Source organism: Pimephales promelas, chromosome 13 (assembly GCF_988280905.1).
Source record: "Pimephales promelas chromosome 13, fPimPro1.hap1.1, whole genome shotgun sequence".
Classification (NCBI taxonomy): Eukaryota; Metazoa; Chordata; class Actinopteri; order Cypriniformes; family Leuciscidae; genus Pimephales; species Pimephales promelas.
In genome coordinates this window covers 20,496,958-20,523,339 of record NC_142781.1, presented here as the reverse complement: position 1 = coordinate 20,523,339, position 26,382 = coordinate 20,496,958, and the positions used below count along the sequence as shown (strand labels likewise).

At 38.1% G+C, this 26,382-nt stretch overlaps 1 protein-coding gene across 4 annotated transcripts in view; it reads left to right on the top strand.

Moving 5' to 3' along the window:
• The window catches only part of epha7 (eph receptor A7), a 76,315-nt gene that overhangs the window by 32,931 nt on the left and 17,002 nt on the right, over positions 1 to 26,382 (top strand). For all 4 annotated transcript variants that reach the window (XM_039692630.2, XM_039692629.2, XM_039692628.2 and 1 more), the window contains exon 6: positions 24,963 to 25,087. In XM_039692630.2, the coding sequence (XP_039548564.1) occupies positions 24,963 to 25,087 (125 nt within the window). The remainder of the gene's footprint in view (positions 1 to 24,962; positions 25,088 to 26,382) is intronic.

Sequence of the window (26,382 nt, the reverse complement as noted above, 5' to 3'; positions counted from 1 at the left end):
CGTCTCTCAAAATGAGCGAGGGGATTGAGAGAAAGTTTGCCAACCACCTTAAAGGGATCTGTTGGATTGAGAGTGTCCAGCAAGTGGAATCGAGCAAAGATGGCTGTTCAGAGATGTGTCAGATGGACCTTGTGAAGTAATTCTACTGTAGAATCGTCTTAAGTTAGGGCTTTAAAGTCATTTCAATTAAATTTAAATAAATAATTGTATTTTTTATTATCAAATCAATCAACTTGATCAATTATATTGTCAATTTAATAACATATTTTAGTGTTATTGCCTCAAATTACATTCTGGGGTCAGAAGAAATAATTAGATATTTTTTAAAAATGAGGAAAAATAATATTATATAAATATATAATATAAAAAAAATATATATATTTTTTTAATAATTCCACAGAAAATGTGCATTTTTGTGCTACATTTCATAAGGATTAGTTTTCCCCAGCCATTTTTAGACTGTAAATTACATTAGGAAAATACTGTAATGGTATATTGTTGTTAGATCTATTGAAGAAAAGAGTAACTGTTGTAATAATGATGTCAAACTCAACAGATATGAAAAGTCTCACTTGTATGTATTCAGGGATTTCATTCTGTCTCTTGTTAACCCCCTCCCCTTCCACTTTCTACCTTCCACCTCCCTCTTGCTACTCTTTTCTCTCTGTCAGAGGAGCGGATACCAACTCGCTCAATTATTTAGATTCCTGTGAGGAAGCAACAAAGTTTTCAGGCAAAGTTCTCCCCCCATTCACCTCTTCTCTCCTGCCTTTGCCATCAAATGCATTGTCTCTCTCCCTTAGCAAACGAGTATTAGATGCTTTCCAAATTACCGTCAATCTTTTTCGAGCTCCAGGTGCCTACCATGCATTAAAGTCGGATGCTTTAGTCTCCTTGTAATTGTCACCACCTTCTGAACTCTCCGAGGCTTTTCACCTGAATGTCCTCAGATGTGCCGTCAGCAGAGAAATATAAATTGGAACAAATATGGAAGCGTCACATAATGCTGGTGGCCATCACTGCGGGTGCTTCTTAACGGGCAGTTCTAACTGACAGGCGTTAATTGAACATTCTGACTGGATAATTCATAGAGACTTTGAGGAGACTGTTTCAGCTCATAATGAGTCTGAAATAGAGGTTATGAGGATATTTTAAACCCAGTCAATTGCATCAGGCACGTGAATAGGGTCCACAGCAGCATATATGCTTTTTCTGACTCCATTTCTACTTTTTTTATGTAGTTATTTATTATGCTTTTGGACGCAACCCAATATTTCAGAGCATATATATATATATATATATATATATATATATATATATATATATATTAGGGCTGGGTATTGAGACAAATTTCACAATTCGATTCGATTTCGATTACGATTCGATTCGATTCAATATCGATTATTTTGGATATCAGTTACAATAAATGGCAATTTTTCTCAAGGGAATCAGATATCTTAAATGCTGTAAACTATGGTCTATATATATAGTCTAGTTGTAGCCTACTAGACTTCATTAGCCTAATATGAAGCTAATAATTAACTGTTTTGTAGCTATACAAACACTTAAATTACACTTTTATTTATTTTTATAATAAGAAGATTATATGAAATATAAACATTTAAATGGTGGCTGTCATAAAAAAAAAAAACTTGCCATATTTATTCAAATATGCATTAAATATTGAAGAACACTAACGAGTGTGGACTAACGAGTTTATGTGGGTTTTCTGAGGTAAATATGACGATACATGACATTGATTACAAGCTGTTTAACTGACGTCTTTCCACGGTTGAAACGCAGATTGAGCGAATCAATGTGACATGATAGGGATTTCGATAAGTTGTACTCTATCTTTTAACACACTTTCAGATGCTCATTCATGTTTATTTCGCGCTGTGACTGGTATTATTGAGCCGGAAGAGAGATCAGCGCTGCTGCTTCTCTGGAGCTGCGCCAGAGCGATCTCACGCCACAGAGCCAAAACGGCAAAACGCTATTTATGTTTTTGAATTTCTAAAGAAAATGGACGTAATTTGAAAATTGAGACTTTGTTTCATATCAATAGTAACAAAGGACAAAGATTATTGCGATTTGTTGGATGCGCACAGCCGCGATAAAATCTCTCATTCATTCAAATGAAACAGGATGACTAATCGATTCTTGAGATTTAAGAATCGATATCGGTTTGTAAAAATGAGAATCGATTAATATCGAGAAATCGATATTTATTACCCAGCCCTAATATATATATATATATATATATATATATATATATATGTGTATAATTTATTTATTTATTTATATTTGATATAATTTAGCCAAACATTTCTGAAAATGTTCACACGCACACACAGTCACTCACGCATAATGCACCTGTGGCACTCTGTCCTACTGTTTACATGCAACATGTGTTCCTACATGCTGTTCTGGGGTTAGAGTGTTTCATTTCCTGCTGCAGAAGGGCTGAAACAGAGGGAAGGTACTATGCTAGCGTGCAACTGAATTGAGATACGTGTCAGCGGTGCCCGAGACCAGCTGCCGCAACCTACCACAATCCAGAGCAATCTCATCGCCTTAACAACTCATGCTTAAAATGTGTAAGAGGGAAATTGCGTGCATGTGCAGTTAAAGTTTGCATGTGTGTTTGGATGTGAAATACAGCTGTTACTGTACGTGTGTGACAAGAACAAATCTATGTGCCAACCTGAACTGAGGACTGCACATCGGATTTTACTTCTTCATAGCAGCCGTAAAGCTTGTCAAACACTCAAAGTAAAGGAATCAGACATATACACACATTTTGGTGGTAAAGTAAGAAAAAGATCTTTATATTATTATGTTGTCTGTAAATCTTGATTCTATAGCATTCGGAAGAAACTACTCTTTTTTTAAAAAAAAAAATATTTTACCATTTTTGACCACTGCCTAGTTGTGCGAACATTAAGTGTGCTAGTTTCACATTTCTTGAATCACTCTGCTTTTCTTTGTTCCCACATCTCAAATTAAATTAAGTTTCTTTACTTATTGTAGGGATGTGCCAAATAGGGCTGGGAAACGATTAATCGCGATTAATCGCATCCAAAATATAAGTTTGTGTTTACGGAATATACAGTATGTGTGTGTAGTGTGTATAATTATTTTGCATATTTAAATACATACACATGCATGCATATATTTAAGGACTATTTGCATGAATATACTGTATATACATAATTTATATTAAATAGAAATATTAATATTTTTTATATTAATAACACATTTTTCTTAAATATATACATGCACGTGTGTGAATTTTTATATACAAAATAATTATACACATTACACACACATATATTATGTAAACACAAACTTTTATTTTGATGCGATAGTGCCCTAGTGCCAATATAAAAAAAAAAAAAAATCTGTCTTGTACTGAAAAGCTGATAATTATTTTCATCTTATGGCGATTTCTCTACAATTCTGTCTAAATAAATTAAATAAATGAGAAGTCAATGGTCTTTTAAGATTGTTATGTAGTCAAACAGTTTTTTGCCAATTCATTTAAAGCAGACTCGTCATATTGTTATGAAACATCGTAACATCTTTTTTTTAGGGACTGGTCTTTTTTTACATGATTAAAGGCCAGAAGATGATGGAAAAGTTCTCATTTTCCTCATTATTCTGTTGTTCATTGTCTCATCAACGCACCGTCTCCTGTGGAGAAGGAAACTAATTATGTCTTCATCCCTTCCTGTTCACACCTCCTCCTATTCTCTCCATTAGCCAAAGAAATTCTAATGAGTTTTAGTCTTGCTACTTTTGGCATCAGAATAAGTGCATGAGAGTAAACGTTCACTAGAATGAAAAAAAAAAAAAACAACAACAACATTTTTTCCACAATGGCACCTGCACAGGATTGTCAACTCTGACAACTTTTAGCTGTTTTTTAAGCTTAACTTGATTTTATTCATCTCTCACACCTGCTGGTTTCTGTAAGCTATATGTGACACAAACAGACACAGACACACAAACTCTGCTTCTCCATCATATTGCTTTGGTGCCTTTTCATCAAAGCTGCAGGACGATATGAGGGCCATCTGCTCTCCGGGCTTTTAATGTTTATAGTATAAAACAACAATAAAAAGATTACAGCATCCACATACAGAGTGAGAGGGATCTATTCAGCAGACAGATGGGGAACACAGCTGGACTGGACACCATAAAAAAAGGGTAACAGGAGGCAGAGTGGATGATAGTGACCGTCAGCTTTGAAAACGTATTTCTGTCTTATCCAACAGCAGGTGTACTGTCAGTGCAGTGGACAGGAATGGCTTGCTACTTTTTGTTTAGGACCAGCTTTGTGTTGCCACAATTAAAACCACATATGATATGGGCCAGAAGGCTTTTCTTTATCTTTTTTGTGTCCGTTTGCTTCCTTTTGGATTAGTTATCATGGGTCATCACCAGAAATGAAGGCCTGATAGCCCGGAGCCAGTGTCAGAGTGTTTCGGGCCAGTTGATGAAATTGTCACACACCCCTCCAAAAATGTATACATTTTTGTTTATTTATTTATTACTTATAGAGTATAATTTTCTACATAAACAAGCATGTAGAAGCATAAACAAGCTAGATTGATTTAATTTTTCGATATATAATTTTAACTCTTTATTAAATATTCTTTACGGAAAACAAGCAAAATGTCATTCATTCGCTTGTTTTTTATATAATAATTGAAAACCTATAATTTAAAAATACCAAAAACAAGCAAAAAAAAAAAAAATATATATATATATATATATATATATTTATTTATTTATTAATGCGGCGAAACCTGTGAAAATAATTGTCAGGGCAAGTACAATCTGAACTTTGACAGATATAAAATCCCTTATTGTTGAACTCTGATTTTCATATAGTTAAATCTTTAGCCTCATGCTTGAATTTGTAAATGGTACCAAACGGGACATTTGACATAACTATATTGTGCTTACAACCATGTGGAATGTGTGCAGATTTCAGACTCAAGGGATTGCTGAGTTGTTTGCTCTTTTGTTGCTTTCCTACATTTCCTTCTGATTTATTTATATAACTCTTTCCTTTTATACGTTCCTTTGCGTGGAGGAATGTGATTTTTCTTCCCTGACAGAACAGAGGAAAAAACAGAACTTGTGAAAATGTAGAGCATCCCCCTCCACTGCTTTAGAGAAGAGTGGGTGCCCACTTTCACGTGCTGTTAAAACAAAACAAACCACAAACCACCGCCTTTGTGTTGCTTTGTCTGTTTTTGCTGACCTTTCCTCTCCATAAAGAAAGAACGGGGGATTCAGTGTGGTCTAGACAGGTATTTCCTCTTTTAGAAAGATCACAGATTGTAAACAGGTTTAGCCCCTTACCCCAATCATCATCGGTGACAGACATGAATATAAGATATTTTAACCAGTTAATGAACTGATATTTTCGTTAATATTATACAATTAACTAATGTTTTGCATACAATAACTATTTCAAAATATTAACACTCTAAAAGCAGGACTACACTCTGGGAAGTGTCTCCCAGGCCCCCTTAATGTCTTAAACATCCTCCATTTCATTGAAAATCAACAATATGGCAACAAACAAATGGGGAGATAGAGTTTTCATACAACTTATCAAACTCTTATTACTCTGATTCCATGTTTTCATGAACCTGACAGTTCATTATGACCACCCAGTCTGAATAACATTGTTAGTAATGTCTGCCACATTGCCTCTTTGAGCAGGTGTGGGAACAGAGAAGGGTTAGTGAAGGGCTTTTCTTACTCTTTTACCCCTGAATAACAGAACCGGTGGCTCTTGTTTAAATGAAGTGAAAACTTTTCCATTTGCATAATAGAAAAGCAGCATCCTCCAATTAACTCCTGACAAAGTGCATTAATTCCCTTAAGAAAACAAGTCGAGAGCACAAAGAAAGGCCAAAGCCTCGTTCTAACCATCATTGTGCTCTGAAAAGTTGGGGGCAGGCTCGGTCACAATTTATTCAGCAAACACTGGTCCTGGTCCTCCACTTATAACCAGGCTCATGCAAAATCACCAATTACAGTAAAGCTATTCAGTCCCCACAGTCACAGAAAAAAATAGTAGCACCTGTTAAGTTGTTACCCGGTAGAGTGGCCTGATCTATGGCTTGTCAGGTCTATTTTTCTCTTGGTCCTTTTTCTGGGCTGTGTTCATTGTTACGAGGAATCCTGTATGTTCAAAAGCCACAGTAGATACAGTGATGGTGGTCTTCGTGTCCTGATTGGCCCAGTCTCACTAGGGGGGGCGGGATTATAGTTTTGAAAGGCTATTGGTCTAGTTTAATAGTGAGGGATTACAGTAATTCAAGCCAATAAACAAAGACTAGACAAGAGCAGCTTCCTTTTTAAAGATGTGTACTTTGATTAATGATGCTTGTGTTAGGCCGACCACTTTTAGAGACAGTGCCATTAAGAGTGATTCACTGCATCGGATACTGATTAGTTCCATATGCATGGAAAGTTCAGTTGACCGGAAATCTGGAGACGTCTTTCTTATGCGTGTTATTTTTGCACTTTTGCGTTTTTATGTATTGTCCATTTTTTTTTTCCAGAGGAAAAGGGTGAATTTTTAATCTAAGCTGGAGGTTTTGAATCTGGCTCTTCACCAAACTTTAATCAGACTTCAAAGGATCCGCAAGACCTCTATTCCCTCCTCACATTCTCAATACTTTCCACTTGCTGTTCTTGCGAACTTATAGATCTACAGAGGGAAAGGGGTGAGCGAGAGGGGTAATGTTTTATCTCGCACTCCGAGCAGCATTTTATTTGAATCTTCTACGGTTTTGTCATTTTAAGGAGCCCACAATAACGTCCTCTGTCGGCTGGCAAAAGAGTCTGGCTTTGATCCTAAATTAGAAAACATTATCCGTTTAATGGAGCAATTTCAGCAAGTACCCTCAATAATTACTCAATGAAAAAAGGTATGTTATCTAGAGACCACCATATTTATGGGACTATTTGTGGAGTTCTTCAAGCGAAGTAGCTTTAAGCCGACCTAATCTTCACTTTGTGCTTCAGATCGACAGTCGTTTCTTGATTTGATACTGCTTTTTAACGGTTTTGTACAGTTTCACAGTACACACAAAAAATAATGATAATATTTCCACGTGTTTGTTTGCATTTAAATGCATTTTTTTACGAAATAAATCTGCATAAATCTGTATGCATCACAATAATTTTATTAGTTTAGATTAGTATCTAATTAAAAGCAAATTATATATGTAGTTCAAATACATTTCAAATACATCTACATTTTTTGTTGTTATTTATACTGCAGTTGATCATAAGTTATTGTATGTCTTGTTAAATCTGTTTAATAGAAGCGTATTGCTCCGTTTCTCATAAAAAATACTACTACTAAAGATAATGAATAGCATAATGTACTTAAACCGTGGAGTCAGTGTCTAGTCCATTAGGGTGACAGGCTTTAAAAGCTGACTTTTATTGTCTTCACTGACTCTGACTACTATGTTAATATGATGAAATTTGACACTAAAGGCTTTCACGTCCTGCACCTATTAAAAACGTTGAATGCATGCCACTGCTTTACGTTAAACTGGTACGACGACTGTGCTAAAAACAGCAGCATGGGGAAAATACAGTTTTGCGAGTTGGCTGTGAAAATAAGGCTTTCATTTGCAAACTCCTGGAAGCATCATATCAAAATGTTGTGTAACCAGAAACGATAACGATAACATGCACACAATGTGTACTAATTTATAGGAGTGATAGCAGACATATTTTCCTCAGGAATAGCTTTCTTCCACACACAGGTCAGAGTTCAAGCCACCCGGACGAAACCGGCTTAAAAGAGACCCCTTCCAGCAATGAGATGAATGTCGCCACCGCTTTATCCATCAGAATATTGTTATTCTCATTTCATAAAAGTACAGAAAATAGGATTAGGGGCCAGCTATCCTGGGGGATGAGAGTCAACTGGCCCTCTCTTTTATCTCTGCAATGTGCGTTGGGAGCTTGGACTGCTCACAGGCACTTTCAATTGGAGCGATTAAGTCGGCTGAATCTGCAATGTACAGAGCGAGATATGGAGATATGAAGGGACACAGGGAAGAGACAGGGGAATATGCTTTGCCGTCTGTCATCTAAAAGCCATGTTTGAGTTTCCTAGCGTAACGTTTTGGCCTAGAAAGCCCAGAATAAAGAGACATGAAAGACAGGGATAAGATCTATAGGTTTATAATGGGGTCAAAAAAGTCTGAGAATACATTGAAAAGATGGCGTCCAATGTGTATTTTAAAACTACATTTAGAGATTAAATAAGAAATATATAAGCCTTTTTTGTGATTAATTAAATTAGATTATTATATTGATCAAATATTCATTATTTAATTAATTATATATTAATTAATACTGATTAAATTACATATTTTGTAATATTTAAGATTCTTTATTAAATAACAGTAGAATCAAATAAAAAAGTCTTTTGGACTGCATTCATCAGTCTTGTTTATTTACATTTTTACATTCAAGGTTGCCTGTTTATTAAATGAACAGTTGTTCAAATTGAATATATATATATATATATATATATATATAAGGGCTGTTAGTAAAATGCGTTATTAACGACGTTAACGCAAACCCATTTTAACGGCGTTATTTTTTTAACGCTCGATTAACGGTCGTTTTGGCCTAACTTTGTAGTTTTCTTCCATATGTTTTTGAAACAGGACGCGCCATGCGCGCGCTGCGCTACTTGTGCCGAGCGAAGACATTTTGTTGCTTCGTCGACCAAAGCGCAAGCGGATCTAGCTAGACCGTAAACAAAACAACAGGCATGCCGCACACACTCATTTGGGCTTGCGAGCTCGCCAAATAGTTGGCTAATGTTACGTTTTGAGTGGATGACGAACACAAGACATCGAAATGGACACCAATAAGATTCTGAATGGAAAGTTTACGTTTAAAAAGTTGCCAAATGGTTCCATTGACAAGACCAAAGTGATCTGTGTGTTTTGTCGTTGTGAACTGAGCTATCATCATCGCAGCACGTCCAGTCTGAAATACCGCTTGATGATGGCCATGCACACACACACACACACACAGCTGATGCAAATTTTCCGCCCCCTCGTCAATATAAGGACCTCGTCAGTATTTCTTTCACCCTTTTATTGATGGACAGTGTTACATTGTTTGAGAGATTATTTGCTCCAAGTGAGAATTCTAGTGTGAATTTAAACACACTGTATATGCCAATGTTGTTTTCAATAAAAAAAAGCCGATCCACTTTTCCATGTTGATAAGAGCATTAAAATGAGAAAAAATAATGGGACAAAAAGAAATCAAGAGACATTTAGAATAGATCAAAATGTGTGATTAATTGTGATTTAATCGCGAGTTAACTAGGACATTAATGCGATTAATCGTGATTAAATATTTTAATCGTTTGGCTGCACTAATATATATATATATATATATATATATATATATATATATAAAATCCACTAGTGATCTTAGACTTTTTTTATACTCATATTTTATACTATTTTCAAGGTTGCCTGTGAGTTAAAAACAAAAATGTTTGCCTCTCTTGTGTTTTCGATTTGACTCATTTAGTGGGAAAGGGTGTAAGAGGAGAGCTTTGGTAAACCACGGCTGAGTAAGAGAGAGCTTTGTTGTAGCTTGTAGAGGATCCGTCAGCAGCGCTCAGGTTCTCACACTAAAGCGAGCCAGATGGATACCAGAATCCTCTTCTCTTCAGACAGAGAGAATAATCAGCTCTTTCTCACTCTGATCACCCCATTCTCAGGAACAAAACCAAAGAGAAGAATAAAAGCACTGAAATCAGCTTGAACTTTCAGCCCCCGTTGCATAGTCCGGTTCCCTGAAACGTCTGTTTCACAGAGCCAGAGTTAATCGGGGCATGAATCATCTCATTACCAGGTCATTGATAACAAATCATCATTACAGGTGTGATTAAAACAGATCTACTGCCCAACCACTAAAAACGTACTTTTTTTTATTTCTAATACAACAATTCTCATTAACAAATCTGTTTGTTTCTGGTTCCATTTCAACTCGACATTAATCACAATCAACAGAAGTTTCTGTTCGCTAACAGAACAGAGCAGTGGGTCTTTCTGGGCCTCATTACTTGTAATCCGATGGACGTCACCGCACAGTAATATCGCAGGCCAACAGAAGCAAGACCACTTGGAATAAATTTCGTGAGGCAATACATCTGTAAGTACCGACAAGGACTTTGTCTAAACACGCTAAAAAAGAAAGATGTGGCAGCCATTCATACGCAGCTGCGTGCCATAGAAGCGATTCCTTCACGCTGGGTTCTGTGCGCCTGTGAAGAAGACGTCAAGTCCAGATGAGACATAAAAATGATAGGGCTGCTCACCTGCGATGACAGATACATGCAAACAAACACGATCCGCAATGGCATGACTCAGAAGTCTTGCCGCTGTGGCAGACGAACAGCTGGTGTTGGTGTGCGAGCGTGTCTGGAATTAGTTTAGTGTTAGTTAAGATGACCTCCATCAAAGTCTGTTCACTGCAGCGCAGATGAACAAAACCAGACGCATCTCAAAACAAGCCAATTGTAACGTTGAGTCACTCGTTTTGTCCGACTGTAATAACAAGGATTGCAGTCGCAAGCAATTTGTCTGTTCACACCGAACATGAAAGTGGGGCGTGCCACTACACCATCAATCACAAAACATAGCCGATCAGAACAGTTCTCTTCTCTCTGTTTGATCTGCCTCACAAAACTGAAGAACACACACCAGACGGGAGGCTTTCCCAGCGGAATTTGATGGATTTGTTATCTAATGTCTCTTTCTTAAAATAAAAAAAAAAATCCTATTTTACTATCAAATTCTTTTGATATGTTTCTGTAATTTAAATGTTAATGTGTTTCTGTGACAAAGAAAAAAAAACACTAGGCGGAGTTTGTTGAAGATTGTTGTAACCCTCTGTTTAAAGGGATATGATACAATATTAACAAGGTTTATTTATGGCTATTGCAGATTTGTTCGAATCCAACTGAGCACACACACACACACACACAAAGCGGAGTACACATTGTATGGTATGTATCTGTTTGTTGCCAGGTGCGTTTGGCTGAACGAGTGCCTATATGGCATGTCAGTGTGCAGATATGTTAAACACAAAACCTGAGGGGTTGTCACCGCATATCTGTGTGGAGTAACGGTGACATCAACCTGAGCAAATGTTCTCTCCATCACTAGCAGGATAACAAGAGGTCATTAAAAAGAGAGAGAGGGGCAAGTGTGGGTCGACACTGTAGGCTGGAAAATAAATTTGGCTTCTTTGTAAAAGGAAAAAAAAAATATTTTCTTTGTTTGGTTTTTAGGCCCAGGCAGCCTCCTCTGTTTTTCATTTCATATTTTCTCTGGCTACAAGCGGAATTGGAGTGTTTGTTGAACGAGCAGTTCTCTCTTACCCTTCAATCTCTCATCTGTCTCTCTCTCGTTTTCTCTACCTCTCTCTCTCGCTTTGATGCCAATTTGGCTGGAGCGGAGCATGTCCAGGCTTTTGCAGATGTGTCCCTCTCTCTGCCTCTGATTGCAGCGTTCAGGCCAAATAAAACATCACATACATGCCTATCTCTCTCTCTCTCTGTGCCTTTCTTCTCTTTCTCCTCATTACTCACCATCTAAGAAAGCAAGCATGCAAAAAAGAATGTGCATCTATCATAATCGGATGATCAGAAAAACTTTTAAATGCAACACTAATTATATATACATATTTATTTATGTGGGTCGGTCTAACATGATCATGTGGGTGGGTGTGATTTTGAGCTTTTCTTATGTGACTCAAGTATTTCTTTATGTTCTTTTAAGAAAGATCAATGACTCTGATTTTCAGTTTAGCCAGCTCTTGGTGAATGACTAAGCCTTTTGGCGTTCACACAAGCTTTAATCAGAGCCATACATTTAACCAGTGAAAATAGGAAAAAACGGAGCGGTACTGGATTTGGTTCCACCCATGTGGACGGCATCCAAACCTGTGATTAAAGAGCATATGAGGTCTGATTAATACAATCATATTGCCGATGACAGATGCTTTGGGATAATAAATGGCTATTTACTGTATGATGGCATCATTTTTCAAAGCGCTTGTGCAATTTTAATTTAATTAGAGATTTTTAAATTCATCAATCAGGTGCTAAATTATTTTTTAGCAATGTTTTTTTCAGTAAATAAAAAAGAAAAAAAAATTTTACTTGTGTCTTGAGCTGGGAATAACTATTATTTTTCCAATCGATTGATCTATTGATGGTTTTATTTTGCAATTAATCAAATAATCTGATGATTGTTTTTCCTCATGGTTAATCTATTGATTATTATTATTTTTATTTCTTTTTTCTGATTAATTCAATAATCTAATGATTATTTTTCCTCCCTGTTAATCTGTTGATTATTTTCCGAATAGTTGATTAATCCTTTGGTTAATTTACAAATGAACAATAACCAATAGTTAACCAACAAATAGTAACGGTAACTAATCTATCTATGAAATTTTACAAGTTTAGGTTTGCAGTGTAGGCCTAATTAGGAAAGGTTTTTACTATGGCTGTGTTCACAGTCACTTTTTGGGATTTACAGCAGCAGCTGCTTTAATTTTTTTCTTTCTTTTTTTTTTTTTAGAGATTAAAGTAGCTGCTTATTAAGTTATTTTATTCATTTGTATGAATTCATTTATTTATATTTATTATTTATTCAGTTATTTATTCACATATATTTATTCAGTTGTATGAAAAAAACAAACATTTTACAGTTGTAACTAACTAGCCAACCATAGCGGTAATAGCGACAGTATCAAACATGACGTTGTCCATAAATCCCTGAAGTTTTACCACGATTGACAGGAGTTAAATAAATGAGTGCGATCAAGGTGTGAGTTCACCCTTTAAATATTTAAATAACCAACAATAGCATTAAATGCTTTGTTAACTGAATACTGTATGCACGCAATGAGACTGACAACCTTTACAAAAGTTGCTGCCTTAAATTTTTAAGTTCAATCAACTTGGATGTTTAAATCATTTCAACTTAAATTTCATTAAACTGACTTTTTTTTTTTTAAAAGAGCTGAATCTTGTATGACTTATAAAAATAGTAGAACATTTCTTAACTTTTTTGATGAGTTAAAGCAATGTAAAGGCATATTTTGTCATAACTTACAGTCTATTCTAAAGCTGTGTAAAACTTTCTATGGTCCTGTATAGAAGTTGTGCGGGTGTGGTTTGCCATTTCAGTTTTATAGAGCATGCATAGCACCATTTTATTCGGTCTCTGTTAAAAAATCTTTCCACACTTTAGATCGGGCTTGATATTTTTCTAATAACGGCTGATTTTCAGCATGCCGACTATTTTACACAATCAACGTCGTTCCAGACCTAGATTCCAAACAGTACGGTTCTGGTCGCTGTTTTCCATTCAATATCAATTAATGTAGCTTTCAAGCTTCATAAAGGAAGCAAGCACCATAAAAGTCTCATAAAAATGGTCCGTTTCTCATCCAAAGCCTCCATATGTGAAGCAAGAAATTCATACAGGTTTGAAATGACACAAGAGTAAGTAAATGGAAGGATTTTCATTTATGGGTGAGCTGTCCCTTTAAAAGATAGTCAAAGGAACTGAACTGATGGTAAAACTAAGATAAGTGGCCTTGAATGCATGCAAAATCTAAAATAATAGCTTTTGCTATGTGCCTCTGACCCTGAAAAACCCATCAGTTTAAAGCACAGCTTGTTTGGTGAATAATCTTAGCTTTTCGGGTCCGCCAGAGCTCAGATATGCAATCAGCACGGCGTGCGTGTGTGAATGTGTTGCGCAAGCCTGAGGCATTACTTTGACATTTTGCTGAGATGAGAAGGCTGAGGTTCTTCTGTCTGTTTAGTGAGCCCTTCAAATGCGAATCGTCATGCAGCCTCTGTTTTATTAAGACAAACTATGAAAAGCATGACGCGTGTTAACACTCCGAGATGTCTTGTAGTCGTGTAGCTGCTTGTATAGCCAAAGGTCAGGCTGGCAGCAGATAAACTGGAAGAGTGGGCCAAAATTGGCCTCTGTCCCAGGAAGTTCATCCCTCATTTGAATTGCGTCCCTTTCAGGGTCGGGTATTTGCTCCGATGGTCTGTGCGGTCAGGATCACTGTTTGAAACGCCCAGTGAGAGAAGGGTCTGTGGCATATTTTTGTGATTACATAGCAACCTTTCACCCCAACACTGAAGTCTGTGTTCCTGAAAAGTCTGTAATTAGAGTGAAGTATGATTGTTTGTTTGGGTGTGTGTGTGTGTGCGTGCGCGCATGCTTAAACCAGAGGCCAGTCTCAGCATGAGTGAACTTCGAGTGAAGTAAGGCAAAAACTAGGGGTGTCACGATTCTCCAAATCCTCGATTCGATTAAGTTATCGATTCTAAGGTCACGATTCGATTCGATTCTCGATTTAAAAAAAAAAAGTAAAGCGCAGATTGCTATGCAATTTTTAGACTACACATTCATGCATTATGCAATATAAATTTGTTCACAATGTACACTACACCATTGCCAAATTTAAAATATAACAAAAACAAGTAACATAACTTAATGGTATAACATTTAAAGCCCCTGAAATGACAAAAAAAAGTTTAGTTAATTTTGATGAACGAGATTGAACAATAGAGTCAGTAAAACGATCCGAACTTTCCATCACGGACACGACATGGGGCGTGGCAGTATCGACGATACCATTTTTTATTTCGATTTCGATACCATTGAATTAATTTCGATCGATTTCGATTTAATATCGAAATCGTGACACCCCTAGCAAAAACCATATGTCAAATTTGTCATTTCCACAGAATTCAAGATCAAATCTAGAGCAATTTTTATGCAACCTCAGCCGTTTGATTGTGTTGTGTCATTTGCTACTAATTCACATGGGCGGCTCGTGGCAGCAGATGGGGTGTGTAATGTCAGGAGCGGTCTGAGGGTTTCTCCTACGGAAGCTGTGGTGTAGTTGGGAATTGAACGTGGAGTGCTGATGTGTGTATTGCGGAGATGATGAGGCGCTTATGGCTGAGGCCATCACGCTTGAGTGGAGGGGATGCTGGGTAGCCTGATAAAATCCAGAGTGCTGTCTTTTCTAGCGCATGGGAGTCAAGTCATAATCACATGATTTCTATTTCTTCTCTCTTCACCCACAGCGGAGACTCGGATGCACACGGATGTCTCTCATTATCTCCCTTAACTATTACTCATCTTTGGAAATGACAACATAATTCTGCTATTGCTTGTTTTGGAACGTCTCTGTGCTGTGTTGATAAAAATTTCTCATTGTGTTTACGGATGTTACCGTTCAAATCTTTTTTGCTTTCTTATTATGTCTTACTGGCCCAATTTTGGTGGTATGGAAATAAGAAATAACAGCAATGCATCACAAATACCAAAAATGTGAAACTAGATGAGATTTTGTTTTTGTTGTTGTTGTTGCTGTGCTGTACGAATCCAATTTAATGATACATTTAGACCCCAAAATCTTATACTCTGAAAATCTGACATGAAACATTTTGGAAAATGAATAAGAAATATTTCAGATTTTTCAGATTCAAAGAATTAATTTGTGACATTTATCATGTGACACTTTCTAAGGACTGTCAGATGTTCTTGTTTCCACTGAGGCACAAGATGCTCTTTGGATCATCTCAAATTATCCTGGAGAAGATGGTGATCATTTTCAAGTAAATTGTGTGCTGCTGTAATTAAAACAAAAGAAGAACGGACTTAATACTAGGGTATTTTGAAACGTATTGTCATTTTTCAATTAAACTCTTCATTGATATGCTCATAATGCATGATAGAAGCATTTTCATTAGTGTCCTTTGAACCTCACAGTATGTGGACAGTGGCAACCTTGGACCAGTGAGATTACATGATTACTGTATGATTATACGTCTGTAAATGAGTGTTTCTAATGTAGGTCAGGTGACTCTGTCTGGGGGTCAGATGGTGCAGTGAGAACAGTGATGGCTGATAATAGGCTGCCACCGCTGGGCTTTGTGAGAGGAAGTGTGGGGATGAACTTCACCAGCTCCGCTGTAGGTATCAGACATTCCGGCGTGCGTCCTGCTGCACGTTTAAATGCCATTCCAAACTCATGGCATGCTCGTCGCATTGGACAGCTGGGCTGTTAGAGTAAGAGTTAGAATCCATGGCAGGTGACGTGTGATCAAGGGGCTCACTATATTGAAGGAAGCTAGATTTTCAGATCAAACATCTTTCAGAGATATTAGTGGCTCTGATTTGTTGCCGTTTTGTTTTTTGCCGTTTCACTTGGTCTATTTTCTCCTAATTTTGACTTTCATATTCCTTCCTTTCTTCCTTCAAAGAAATGTTATGTAACAAAAAAATGACTGTGATTATGGGTGCTTCTCAATGCTCAAATTGATGCTTCCTCATTTCCGCACTCCTACATCCTCCAGTCTGTGGCTCAGAAACCGATTGAATTCTGCTATCTTGAAGGACATCTCAATTCTCTAATTGTGCCACTAAAGGGTGAGGAACGAAGAGGCTTCCAGTAGAGTCATGAGCGAGGATACACAGATGTCTCCTTCCCTCTCATTCTAACGGGGTGGAGCTAAGAGGCAAGGATTCCAAATAAAAAAAATAAAAAAAAAAATAAAAATAAAAAAAATGAGAAGGACCTTAAGACTTCCTTCCTTCCTTCCTTCCTCCCTTCCTTCCTTCCTTCCTTCCTTCCTTCCTTCCTTCCTTCCTTCCTTCCTTCCTTCCTTCCTTCCTTCCTTCCTTCCTTCCTTCCTTCCTTCCTTCCTTCCTTCCTCCCTCCCTTCCTTCCTTCCTTCCTTCCTTCCTCCCTCCCTTCCTTCCTTCCTTCCTCCCTTCCTCCCTTCCTTCCTTCCTTCCTTCCCTCCCTTCCTTCCTCCCTTCCTTCCCTCCTTCCTTCCCTCCCTTCCTTCCTCCCTTCCTTCCCTCCCTTCCTCCCTCCCTTCCTCCCTTCCTTCCTCCCCTCCCTTCCTTCCTCCCTTCCTTCCCTCCCTTCCTTCCTCCCTTCCTTCCTCCCTTCCTTCCTTCCTTCCTTCCTCCCTTCCTTCCTTCCTTCCTTCCTTCCTTCCTCCCTTCCTTCCTTCCTTCCTTCCTTCCGTCCTCCCTTCCCTCCCTTCCTCCCTTCCTTCCTTCCTTCCTTCCTTCCTTCCTCCCTTCCTTCCTTCCTTCCTTCCTCCCTCCCTTCCTCCCTCCCTTCCTCCCTTCCGTCCTTCCTTCCTTCCTTCCTTCCTTCCTCCCTCCCTTCCTAGCCAGAAACAACCTCCAATAAAATAGTTTTTTGTTTGTTACATAACATTTGTTTTTGTTCTGGATAAACATTTTTTTTTCACAGTGTGAAGCTGTAATTTGTATGTTTTAGAGCTTTTCCAAATCTGTGTTTTCAAATAGTCATCTTTATCAATCAGCTCTACCAATGACAGACTCCGGAAAGAATAGCCTCTACTGCCTGGATCTGCTTTTGAATTGGATTCCACTTCTCTCTACAGCCTAATAGGATAGTACTGAGTTCTGAGAGAGCTATCGTAATAGGACTCCTCTACGGCACAGGTTGTGTCATCAAGAACTCTCATATGGAACTCTAAAAAGCTATTATTAGGGCAAAATATTACAGGTTGTGATCGTTTCGCTTACTTACATTCACATCATTTAAAGAAAACACCAAGCAAACTAGACGTGACTAGACCCAGAACTGTAATTTTTACTTTCAGATTCAGCTGCAAGCGTGAGTTTCAATGGCCTTTTCACTTCTAAAGCATCTCACGGTTTGCCGAAAAGCTCAGGCTTTGATCCCTGAGAGAAATGAAAGCGTTACTTAGCAGCTTGAGCGGTTCTTGTGTGCAGCGCCAAATCGGAGCGTCCCCCTGGCCCCGCTCTAACTGAAAGTGACAAAGCTCTTGGTAACGGTGGTTGGGAAAGCACATTTCTGTTTGGTAGTGTGTAGCGGGTGGACGCCGGGGCCGGGGGTCGAGGGACAGACAGCAAGCGAGAGAGGGAGAGACAGCACAAGACAGCAAAAGAGAAAACCTTGTCACTGCAATTCTGCCAGTTCCCTCAACATTCATCAAAACGGGGGGCCATCATCTTCTACCTACTTTATTTTCTGAATCACTGAGCCTCTACTGACGGAGTGAATTCTCCTCTCCTTGCTTTCTCTCCCTTTCTGGCTTCTGTCTCTTTATTTCGTTTTGTCCTCTCTTTCTTTTTCCCCACTCAGTCTTTCTAATGTTTGCACTAAACTATGTGCACTATCAACTGCCTGAGTGAATAACCTTCGCCGTGAAGCCGGTCCAAGCATACACAACCACGAGAGAATGATGATGTGCATTAGTTGTTCTCAGTTTGTTTTATTTTACATTGGACTTTACAAAAGTAAATAAAAAGAAAATTAAGTATTATAATTTATTATTTGTTATGTATGATTTGTTATAATATAATATAATGTAATATTTTTACAAGAGTAAACATATATTTTGATCAATTTATTTATTTAAAATTGTGCTGCACTTTGGATCAACTTCTTGGATCAAAAATGTGCTAAATAAATAAACATGATTTGATTATGACTGTAAAATCGATAGGCTCAACAATATTCTGAATAGGATTTTTTTTTTTTTTTAAAGTTGTTGATTTATACATTTATTAGTAGCATTTCATTGTTTACGTTGAGCATTGTTTTTTTCCCTTTGCTGTCCATCATTTTTGGGTCATGAAGTACCATTATTCACACATACAAAAACTCATTATGCAGGTTAGTCTAAATAAGTATGACACATACACACACAATCTCCCTGGGCTTGTGAAGCAGCGGCAAACTGAAGAAACAAGAGGACATGCTCCTTCACACACTCACACACATTTTGCGGTAGCCGGGGGCAATAATGAGGCAGATCTAACACCCACGCTTTTCTCCATTCTCATATTCATTTACACACACTCACACACCGGTACAGCCTCTCCTTGAGTTTTTTTTATTTTATGCTGCTCTGTCTCTTTCACGGGCCTTTTTTTCTTTTCCTGCTTAGAGTCAAAATGTCAAGCTAAGTAATGTTGATTGCGTCAGCCCTCGTTAGTGTCCGTCCAGCGAGAGCTTTGTCACCGATCTCAATGTTTTCATAGGGCTCTGGAAAAGCCGTCTGTGGGAGGCCCAGCTCTATTAAAGTCCTGTGCTCCAGCCGAGGGACGTCCATAAATATAAAAAATAGCCAGCAAATGACAGAAATCTGTAGAGAGGACGTCCCACATACCCGCCTAACTCCCCACCTGCTGTGTATGCAGGATTTCTTTAGTGATGCGTCAAACTGCCCACACTTAAAGCTGTATTGACTATTATAACACTTTTTTTTTGCAGTAGTAATTTTATTTACTGTTTTGATAGACAAAAATGTAGCTGGCTACATAAAACAACAGCTTACAACCAAGAAGAAGCCTCTGCTGGATGATAGAATTAGCAGTCAATCAAACAAAGCCACCTGCTTTTCAGCAAACCAGTTAGAACTACTGGGCGAAAATTAACATTGCCTCTTTAAAGGGGTCATATAATGGTACATGAACTTTTACAAGTTGATTGTACTGAAATGTGTGTGGGCAGTGCCTGTACCCAACCATCATATAATGCTAAAAATCCATTCTGTGTTTTGTTTTAATCTCCTTATATGTTTCCCCCTGTCTTAAATCGAGCTGTTCGAGCTGATGCCCCTCCCACGATTGTTAATTGACAGCAGTGTTTCAACACAGACCCCCCCCTCAGCGAGCTGCCATCATAGTCTATCATTGTTGATACGTTGGAGCAGAATGGCGTCTAAATGATTGTGGTGTTCTGTTCTTAGGTGTAATAACAAACACAGTCATTTTGATGTTCCTAAAATCGAAATGATGAAGACACAGTGGCTGAGTTTTGTTTTCGAAAATTCCCCACGAGCAACGTCAATGCTTTCATGTTTGCACAATTCACAAATATTTTTTCACCGGACTGGCTGAGAATCGTTACGAACTATTCATGTCCCTGCTGCACCTCCAGAAGAAGTGAGTGTAAAATTGTATACTTTATATTAATCTTTGCAAATAGCTTGCACGCTTCCCAAAGAATGCAGCTAAGGTTTACACTCTGGGTACATTACGGCATGTTACGACGTTCTCAATATAAGTCATAATTCCACGTTTATAGTTTATAAAGGAGTTATCATTTAAAGGCATATGAATTGAAATGGCGTGCTGAAAACAGAGCTGTTTTTGATCAGGTAAAATTAGTGTTTTCTTCCAATACTAATGAGAATTTTTAATTAAAGTATATTGCAAACTTTTCATTTATACCCTAAAGAATCATTAACTTGTATGAAAATGGCTTCATATGACTCTTTAATATTCATGAGCCAGGCTGATAAGGTTTTTTAACATGCTTCTCAGATTATTCCTACACCCTTGGTTAAAGCAAAACCTCTATTCTTCTGTCTCCTGGCCTTCGTCAAAGAATAGGAGCTGCAATGCAGCACTTAAGGATGTGTTTGTGGAGCCGTTTCATTTGGCATCTCTTGGTAAGCGCTCAGAGTTATTCAATAGTTCTTAGGTGGATGAAAAGAATTCATGGACGTGAGAGTGTCAGCCTTGACTTAAGTGGCTGGATAATTAAAATATTTCAAAGTTAATACTGCACAAGCAAAGCAGAATGAGTAAATGATTTCTGTAGCATTGTATAGTGCTTCTGCACTTTCAGATACTGAATCCCACAGCCAGCCAACAGAGGGAGAGAGAGAAAGAAGCTGAGAGTATATAAAAACATCCATGCATAATGTATCCCTAATGTATTCTAATGCAGAGCATGATAGACGCTTGCTTCTGCTTGAATTAACTTATGCATTAGGAGGCTTGAGAAGGTCACTAATATCTGCTTTTATGTCACCCAGCCACTGCACACAAAACGTCCCCCCCCGCCTCACACTGCCTCTTTAGGACAGACGGAACAATTATCTGATTTTCTGCTGTGCTAGGCCCCTTACGTGCGATAAAAGTGGGAGTGGGTTGACTCGTTCTGAGGTAAGCATGTCATTAATGGTTGTTATAGGGCAGTGGTTAAACATACCATGGGGAAAGTGCCACGGAGAGGGAGTGAGGGACACATTTCCTCCATATTAACACTGAACTCAGGGTCTCTCTTCCAGCTCGCAGATTCGAGTCGATATGAGGGCTGTCATCACGCTCGATTCTCAATTACCCGGCTGGTTCTCAGCGGAGAGGCGATGGTGGCCTGTCCTGCATTGCTGGAACTGGAGGCTGCTGTTTAGAATGAAAGTTTGGCTCCTGCCTTAAATTATGTCATATATATATATATAGATATGCGTTTTTAGCTTTCATGATGTAATGAAAGTTGTGGAGCAGATAAATATATCAGTGGATATTTCAAATAGTTGTCCACATTTAAGTTTTTGAAGGTAGTGGTAAGGTTGTTCTTATGGAAGTTCTTATTATAGATGTCTCAGACCCAGTGAATTGGCTTGACGAGGGCAGTTATCAGATATAACATTAATATAATTATCTATATTGGCCAGAATTTTAATGTCAGTGCATCAGCAGATCAACTCTCAAATCTAACAGACTTGAACTAAAAGCCCCACAACTCTTTTTCATTTTTTTTTTAAAGAACTGAATTTTCTGTTCTAGTTTCTCTCTAAAGACATCCGTTTACACTTGAACACATTTTAGGTTCCATTTACTTAATATTATTTGGTTTTATTACTCGGTTTTATCTTGATAAGTGGCTTTGTCAAAACTAGCAAACATCTGTTGCCTTAAGGCCAAAGTTTAGTGATTTTACAAGTATGCAATTGTCTTACAGATCGACAATTTTCCTGTCAGTCGAAAATTGTCCTTTGAAATCCCAAGAGCAGCGTACACATGTTTGTATAGTGTAACTAGATTCAGAAGTCAGAGGGTGGGCTGGACAGAGCCGATCCTGACCTCCCTGGGCCCTAAGCAAATTTCTGAAGCCCCCCTGACCCATGAGCCATTTAAACCATTTATCATTGCCACACAGTCACACCTGACACCCCAGTGCTCCCACTACAATCCTCCCTCCTGTAAATAGTACTAATGAAAATGTAATTCCTGATATCAGAAACAGACATTCTTAATATCAAGAATTCACATTTTAAATAGTACAAATTTAATTATTGATATTAAAAATGCATCCTGTGAATGAATACAAGCTAAAATGGCTTGTCATAGCATGTCACTGTGTTTTAAATGATAACAAAATAATAACCATCAAGACAGTAATGCTGAAGAATGGGCATCCATATTAACCAGTATGTCCAGCCAATCAACATTTTAAATGCTTTAAAGTCATTTTAAATGCAAAATGCCATCTTGCAGAGTTTTAACTAAACTGACTTGGAGACTAAATAATAATTGTCTTGTTTTAAATGTAAGCGCGCCTATGATGAGGAGTGCCATCACGCCCATATTGTACTGGTCCCTACAGATGTTTTGCTGAAAAGTGTGCATTTCATTTTGTGCACTTGCATATGAACCCATGTTAAGGCGCGACACAGTTAGCTTTTCCGATTGTATAAAGTTGTATTTTATTCACTTTTTTTTTTTTTTTTTTGTCAGGCACAAAATCACAGAGCACAGCCCTGGAAGTTGCCAGAATTAGCAAGACAGAAACAGATAGACCAAAATATGCACTGCCCAGCTGGGTTTGACGGACAGACAGATTAGAGAGATGCACATCATCTGTACTTTACGGTTCTTTGCTGACATCAAACTTGGAGAGGAGAAAACACAAGTCTGTCTGAGCGCTGTTCCAGCAATTCACTCTCATTGTGTTTTTTCTCTCTTTTGGTGACCAGAAGGAGAGTTCCGCTTAATTTTCGTTTGATTGACACGCTTTGACATGAGGGGGAGGCGGGGCCTTGAGTAATTTGTAGGTCCCTACGCAACTTGTGCAGTGTGCGTATATGGCTCATCGGATCTGGTGCCGAGATATGGAAATTCATGTACAAGAATAAAAAGAAAACACTTCATGTGGAAGAAGTAACTCCAGAGAAACAGTAACAACTTTTATTTTCCAGATCAGGTTAAAAGGACCGAGGCTATTACTCCGAAAGACAATCGAGCACCTCATACGAAACACTACAGAAGGAGCAGTCAGTTGAAAGGGGCAAAAGATCCAATTACCCCTGTACAACTGGTTCTGTGCTGTACAAGTGTGCTCTTTAAATTGGCGTGTCCTGCCTGCCATCGGCCCACTCCTCATGGGTAATTGACACTCTCTGCATACAATGAATGTGGACAGAGGCGAAAAACAAACACCGATTCTGAGACGCTCGGGCTCTTTTGACTAAGCTAAAAAAAAGTAGGAAATCAGCCTTGTTTAAGTCTTCTTCTTCAGCACAGTTTCCGACTGAGGGAGTTAAAAACACCTTGAGAATGTAATAACATCCCTAAATGCATCGATACGATTGTTGTGGTGTTAAATGAAAGCTAGTGTGGTGTAGACTGAATAGCCTCTTAAGGAGAACAAGAAATTTGGTTGGTATTACGAACTACCATGCAGGCTGGCACAGTGTTGTCTGTGCGAGTTGGTCTGGCCAACCTTTAGATCTGGATGGGAAGTTAGATTGTTTTAGTTGGATTATACTGCATATGTCAAAACACAATCGGACTGCTGCGATTTTAGGTCTGTGCTGCCATCCGTGGTACCAGATAGGCCGTAATGAGGTTTTAATCCTGAATCGCTCATTACCACGAGATCAGCGTAAAAAAAATTAATCCCGGGTCAAATGAGGTCGTGACCCTGGATTCTTGCCCTCAACGGATCACTGAGCACCGATGTGGAGATGTCACTACTTCTCTCACTCTGTCTCACTGCACACACACAGATCAGTTAAATTCCTCTCGAAGCCTAATTCTCTTTTTCCTTCCCTTCTACTTGAGGCAATTCTGTCTTTTCTTACTTTAACAGACGTCAGTCGAGAGTGGACACACTCATTAATGCTGTGTGCATGAGCGCTACTTTTCCACGCACTTCTTCCAGAACGTCCTCATCCGAAGGTTACCTTTTGAGATTCAAACGGATCTTATTTCTGAGTTTATTAAAAACAAGGAATTTCATTTGGGCTACCCACAAGCTTCTCGTTTTAAATTCACACTGCATTTGGAAATAGTATACCCAGTCGACATACAAAGTGTGTAATAACTTTCTAATTTAAAGACAATTATAGCACACTGGCGAAGAAAGAGTATAGGAGGCACACAAGGATCTGGAAGTGGTGCTTAAGGGAGGGAATAAATGAGACGCCCAACGGGGTTGGGTGCATTTCTCTTAAAAGCACTTCCGCATGTGTCGGCAGAATTAATTTGACTTAATTGACATTCATAAACCAAACGTTGCACTTTTACTCAGACTGGGATAAGGCTGTCTTCTGCTGTTTGCTCAGTAATTGAAATTTCCATTATGAGGTGTAAACATTTAGCAGCCACCAAGTGAATATTCATCAGAGCAGCAGTAGTGACACAAGATTCTGTCTGTGTGTATTTGTACTGAATTTGCATTAAAGCAAGGAAATAGTTTTTTTTTTCTTTGTTTTTTTCTTATGTGTTAAGTACGTGAATAGATTAAGGTGCTGTTGGTTCAGTGTCTGTCTGTCTGTCTGTCCATTATATCTTGGAATTGTTTCTGTATGTTTCATTTAAAATTAAAATTGTGCAATACAGAGAATACACAGAGTTACACAAACATCAGTTTTGTGATATGTCAATCAAGCAACTTTCAGTTTTACAGATAAGATTTGTTCACTTTGTAATAAGGTATTTATATTGTTCCTTTTTAACATAAACTGAATTACTAAAACTCAAAAATCTTTCTTCTTTTTTTTTTCTTTCTTTCAGCCCCATCTCAGGTGAGTGAGGTGATAAAAGAGCGAGTTCAGCAGCACAGCGTTCAGCTCTCCTGGCAGGAACCAGAACAGCCCAATGGCGTCATTACCGAATATGAGATCAAGTACTATGAGAAAGTGAGTCCACACCACCTGCTCCAGAGCTCAAGCTATTAATGAATATATGTATTTGTTTCAGAAAATAACAGACAGAGAGACAATCACTGTGTCTACCTGTCCGTCAGCATCCCAATTCTCATGCAACCTGTCCTATCCTGCATGATTTTTTTATGATTTGGATTCTCTGTGCACGTAGCTCTTAGTCAAACTCTCCGGTCTGAGTGGATCCTTCCCATCTAATTGCTATAATGAATTAGACACTCATAAGATTTTAATTAGACTGAGGTCCTTCACCAATCCCACACAAACATACAAAAGACCGTCTCAGTTTACCACAGCCACACTCGTGCATGTCTAAGACCACTTCAGAAATGCACGCACAAGAGCAGCACACATACCTCGTGATGTCTGGAATTGTACCTGAGCATCTGTTCCATGAAAAACAACCCACAACTCCTTGCAGGTTTGCTCACGCTGCCACTAAAATATTAAGCAGTACTGTAGTCCCAAAAAAATCGTGAATACAAATGCATACCACACCTAATTTTTTTTTCACCTCAGCTCATTCTCCTGCTTAATCTCTCCTCCCATCCATTGTAAAGATAGTGTCTACCATCAAACTCATATGTAAGCTAGTCAAGCATAAGCAGAAAGGTCCAGCACGTTCGCTCGGTGCTCACCCTGTAGGGTTCCGGTCTCTTAGGCAATGTGAAAGCAGAGCAAGCCTCCTGAGCAGTGCTCCCTGGCTGTTGTCCGTCCTGTTTGAAAATTAGAAGCAAGCCTGACTTCACTCCTAACAGCCTGTGGCATTACATTTAAGGATTTTTTTTTTTTTTTTTTGCTGAAGTCCAAGAGAAAATACTATTTATTGCACTAGTGCACATGCTATTCGTATGTTGCAGCTTTGGCGTTCACACAGGTGATGCAGGTTTCATGCATTGAAAAACATTTGCACCTTTACATAAATATATACTTTTTATAGATATTTAAAAAAAAAATGTTTTACATTTTTTTACATTAAAACAAGAATATATAGATTTGTAAAAATTTTTACAGTAATATGTTTTTGGTCTATATGCTCCCCAATGATACATTAATTTTAAAAAAATACAGTAAAAACTGTATAATATTATATTACAATTTAAAATAATTTTTAAAATATCTCACAATTTTCACTGTACTTTGTGTAAATGCAACTCTTGTCTTCTCATAGTTTACATATTACTATTGTGACTTTATCTCAATGTGACTTTATTTCGTAATTGTGTATTTATCTCACAGTTATTTTTTTCCAACTTTCCAACTAATTTTAC